This window comes from Hipposideros armiger, unplaced genomic scaffold, assembly GCF_001890085.2.
Source record: "Hipposideros armiger isolate ML-2016 unplaced genomic scaffold, ASM189008v1 scaffold_248, whole genome shotgun sequence".
Taxonomy (NCBI): domain Eukaryota; kingdom Metazoa; phylum Chordata; class Mammalia; order Chiroptera; family Hipposideridae; genus Hipposideros; species Hipposideros armiger.
The window spans coordinates 271128-275937 of NW_017731598.1; the positions used below are offsets into that span (position 1 = coordinate 271128).

The 4810-nt window shown below is 41.5% G+C and overlaps 1 protein-coding gene across 3 annotated transcripts in view; it reads left to right on the plus strand.

Moving 5' to 3' along the window:
- The first annotated feature begins 1427 nt into the window (after nucleotides 1–1427).
- FSHR (follicle stimulating hormone receptor) overlaps nucleotides 1428–4810 on the plus strand; it is a 203927-nt gene continuing 200544 nt past the window's right edge. Inside the window, exon 1 of one of the 3 annotated variants that reach the window (XM_019655848.1) lies at nucleotides 1428–1660. In XM_019655848.1, coding sequence (XP_019511393.1) covers nucleotides 1509–1660 — 152 coding nt within the window. In that variant the 5' untranslated portion in view covers nucleotides 1428–1508. The remainder of the gene's footprint in view (nucleotides 1661–4810) is intronic. The other 2 variants (XM_019655849.1, XM_019655850.1) reach the window with 2 other exon arrangements.

Genomic DNA, 4810 nt, shown 5'->3' on the forward strand with positions numbered 1-4810 from the left:
AAAGACATGAGTGGGAGATCCAACTGGCAATGAGTTTTTTTGTCACTTGAGTTAGTCAAGCATAGGTAAGCAAACCCCTTTAAATTAATGTGAATATTTTAAAGTAAGCTTAAACATTAGTTGGTTGATTGAATTAAACCCTTCCATATCTGAAAGACTATGATTCCATAAATTGATTATTGAGTGAGATAATATAACTGTTCATGTTAGCCAAAATTGTAACAATTAAGAGTCCATATATTAATAGATACTGCCCAGGTCTTCCAATCCTGGAGTTAGAATGAATCAGTTGCTCCCAGAAGAAGCTAGGGAACAACTTCACCCTAAAAGTTACTTGCGTCTATTGTTCCCTTAATGATCATTTAATCCATTCATTATATGTCATTACTCCTGGGTGAGGTAAGGGAGAGGTAGGAAAGACAGGGGTAGATATATACATGTTTAGCAGTTTCACATACTCAATTTTATGCAACTAATTACCTAAAGATAAAGTTGAAACTAATTTTAGCAAGTAATAAATTGTAGGCAGGACCTTAGAGAATATTCTGCCTTTTACTCTTCATAGATTCTGGAGTTGAAAGTAGAAGGCCACTGTACTGAAGGTGTTGCCAAGTGTGCCTCAGATCTTTCACCATCAAGGAGATTGGGAATGCCAATGAAAGAACCAGCACTGTCACCTACAGGGAACATTTAAAACTAAGTTAAAAGCATAGATTAAATAAATTCATTTGTGCCAGTTTACATAAGACAAGGGCAAACTCCAGAGTTTGGAAAGAAGCCAGAAAAGATATGAAATAGCTTGTGGGTTACCAGCGTTTACTAAATAAATCCCCACTGAAAACAGCCCATTCCTTAGATCACTTGGATTAGTCAGTTATCTCTGTGATAACCCTCTCAGGAGTGCCTGCCACCCATGGAGATGGGATGGGCCTGGGGCTCACTACCCACCTGCTTGTCTTCTGAGCACAACCACTTGGGGTTACTAATTACAGCAAGAAAGAGGATCAATGACTACAACCCAGAGCTTCTGGTGTTATGTCAAGTGGGCTGGAGGAAGACATTGCTGCCAAGACTGGAAACATGTCCCCTACCCTTCACTGAATGACACCTTTAGTGATGTTTCACATGGTAAGTTGTGTCTTTTTTGGAGAAAGTCAATCATGTCACGCTGTTGAGAAGAAAACTGAGACCAGCAGGGACATATCTACAATGAAATAATGTTAACTCTTTCAGACACGCATCAAGTTGCTACTTTGATCAGGGTGTAAGAAACCCAATTAAGAAGGACCAGGGAGTAACTTATCTTACCCTGGAAATCACTGAGGCACAGAGGAATTTTGCTATTCTCCAGGAGTGACCCAAAAAAAAAAAATTACCTTGGGTCATGTGACCCTACTGGCTTTCAAAGCCAATCTCATAAGGGCGCTGTGTGGAGCCTCTGAACTCTGTGGAGATTTTTCTCTGCAAATGCAGGAAGGAAGCAGAAGCAGGTGTATGGATAAATAAGCATGGCTTTGCTCCTGGTCGGCTTCCTGGCATTCCTGAGCTTGGGCTCAGGATGTCATCATCGGATCTGTCACTGCTCTAACAGGGTTTTCCTCTGCCAAGAGAGTGAGGTGACCGAGATTCCCTCCGACCTCCCCAGGAATGTGGTTGAACTGTGAGTATCTAGGCGGCGGGAACTGCATGGCGGACATCTGTGTGTTGAGTGCTATTGTTATTTTCACATTAGGCTGATAACTGTTGTACTGAAATATTTCTGCCCTGACTGAAGGCTTGACTAAAACAAACTCCCCCGGCCCAACACTCCTATCCTGCATCTCCCCAAGGATTTTAGGGAGAAGTCGTCTGGGCATTTCTCAGGGAAGGGCTGTGCGGAAATTTTTCAACACATTTGCTCTTGGGTTCCATACTCCATTTGGTGGAACCAGAAAACTAAAACTAAGAAAAAGTACAAACTTAGAAGACCTAGAATTGGAGGCATAGAGACAGCTTTGATTCAAATGGTATGGACAATGTGAGTCTCCTGAGGATGCTGAATTCAAGAATGCACAAGTCATTGTTGTTTGGAGGCACCAGCAAATAATTCCTGAGCTGAGATTCTGCCTCCTGGGGAGACAGACAGGTAGGGAAGATGGGAAGAAGCATGAAGAAAGAGAAAAAGAAAATTAAAAAGAGGTGAGGAAGGAAAGAGAAACACAGATAATCTTTCAGACAGCTGGGAAATTGTGGTTCTCAACTTTATATTTTTACTGAATGAACTATGTTAACAGGAAGTAGACTACTAGAATTGGACAAGAGCTTCAACATCATTTCACTCTATTTTGCAAGTGAGGCATCTAGGGCCTGGAGAATCAAATAATTGCCCAAACTCTCACAGTGATTTGAGGCAGAGCCCACACCTAAAAATCAGGCCTTTGACTCACCGTCTACTATCCTTTTCCTGAGATCCTTTGTCCGACTGCATTAGAACAAGAGGAAGGCAGGACTGTTTACCATTCCAGTTACTGCTTCCCCTGAGAACTGGCAAGTTGTAGCTCAGAGGCTGTAGATATCCGCAAGTATTTTCAGTCCGGGGATTTTAAACAGAAGCCCCTATTCTGGAAGCCAGTTTCAATCTTGGTCCCCTAAAGCTATGGATGATTCCTGTTTTCCAATGCAGCAGGTGGTCATCTTTTCCGTTCCCTGATGACCATATCTACAGTCAAACATGTTAGTGTTGCATTTCAGATTTTTACTCGGGGACAAATGATCACAGGCTTGGTTGGCTCTGCTTGTTACATTTTCCCCTGACAACACAAGTCCTCAGTTCCTATCCAGAGGCAGCTGCAGCAGCAGGGAAAAAAAACTGGTCAGCTCTGTGTTTTGGCTGCCTCAGAGGAGACAGTTATTCCTGATTATGGGGGGAAATGTGTCTATGCACAATCTGGTTTATTAGGTCCTTATAAACATAGGAGAATGCCGATGTGCCTGAGCTCCTATAAGAAGTCAATTGCTTGCAAGTGATTTTAAACAATTACTTAACGCCCTCTGAGGCCCAGGTTCCTCACTTCTAAAGTGGTTTTAATCTAACCTGCTTAGTTGGTTTGCTGTGAACACTAAAAAATATAGCCCCCACAATACACACCCCCATTTCTACCTGTCCTGGCTCCTCTCCACTTGTCCTCTTTCCCTGTGGGTCAAGCAGTGCCAACCAGTTACTAAAGCAGGTAATCTCGGTTTAATTTGAGGGTCATACTCCTCTATCCAAAATGCCCTTCTATACTAGACTGTCTGCTTTCTGATATCTTTTTACAAGAGAGATTCATTTTGCATTGAAAATAGGAAGGGAGGGAGGAACAGAAAAGAAGAAAATCCCTCCCCAAACCCCAAACCTCAGGGAGTACTAGTATATGTGCATGAGTTAGTATGGGAGAAGCAGGAGCAGAATTTAAAACAAACAAAAAAAAGATACTAAGATATAAATGACTAAAACACATCTCTGCCCAAGAACACTTTGCAACTGAGGAGAGAGATTGTAGGAGAGAGTGTGTCGAACAGAACACCAGGAACAAATTTCACACTCTTGGCAAAGGCCAACCCATGGTCAACTCCTTACCTAGAGGTACTTAACGGAAGACAAAGTTGCATAAAAGTAAGAAGGGGGAAGAAAGTGCTTCCCTGTTATTGGCATTTTCCTCCACCTGAGTAATGAGTATGGTTATTTGAGAACTTTGAGGACTAAAGTACTTCCCTCGGATATCTAATCTTGAGAAGACTCTTTTCTCTACACGCTCATTAGTAGGGCATGGGTTAAACCATGCTAGAGTTCAGCTTTGCAATCGTCTCAGCAAGGTGTATCGAGAAAAAGAAGATAAATGTTAGACCAAAAAAAAAAATTATTTGAGGATATTTTTCAGCTCAGTTTGTTAATCACTGAAGAGCAGATAAAAAGCCAAGTGAACTAGATCTCAGATGTGTTAGGATGAAAGAGCAATTATTTTTGCTTCCTTAAAAGGGTTGGATCAGGGCTATCTGGAACATTGGCAGAAGGAAGATGAAATGGACTATTCAACTAAGTATTTCTAATTCACCTTGCAGTCTTCCAAGTTTGGGTATTGACTTTAATGATGCTCACATCCGGTGTAGGTGAATAGAATAGCCTGGCTTCCCAGACTGCAATTGCTTAATCCATCAACATGACAAAGCTTCACTGTTAGTCAGGTTCACCCAGGGAAAACCACTCCTAATTTTACCATGTACATTTTTATCCTACCATTCCATCCACCTTGCAGAAGTCCAATTTTATATACTTATCAGCTATAGCCAAAAATTTCTAATTCCCAACCATTTGCACATGCTGATATCAATACCAAAAGCACACAAAACACCATCAACAGGCTACTGTTGCTTCATGATTTACACATAGTGCTTCATTAAAACTTCACAATAGAACTGCAAGTTTGATAGGATTGCTCCATTTTTCAAATGAGGCAAACTGAAGAAAAGTTCAAATAACTTGGGCAGAGTCACGACCCCTGCAGCCCCTCGATGGCAGAGCTGGGATCCAAGCTTGAGCCTGTTTATCTCTCCTCTGCATGCTGGGCACAATGAAAGGCTTCTGACGCTCCTTTCATTTCACCCTCTAAAAAGTGTCTTTTCAAATTTTGACCAGAAGTCAACAATTTTTTTCTATGAAGCGTCAGATAATAAATAATAAATACTTTAGGCTTTATGGGCCATTCAGTCTCTGCTGCAACTACTCATCTCTGCCATAGTTGTAGGAAAGCTGCCATAGACAAAATGGAAATGAATTAGCATGGCTGCATTG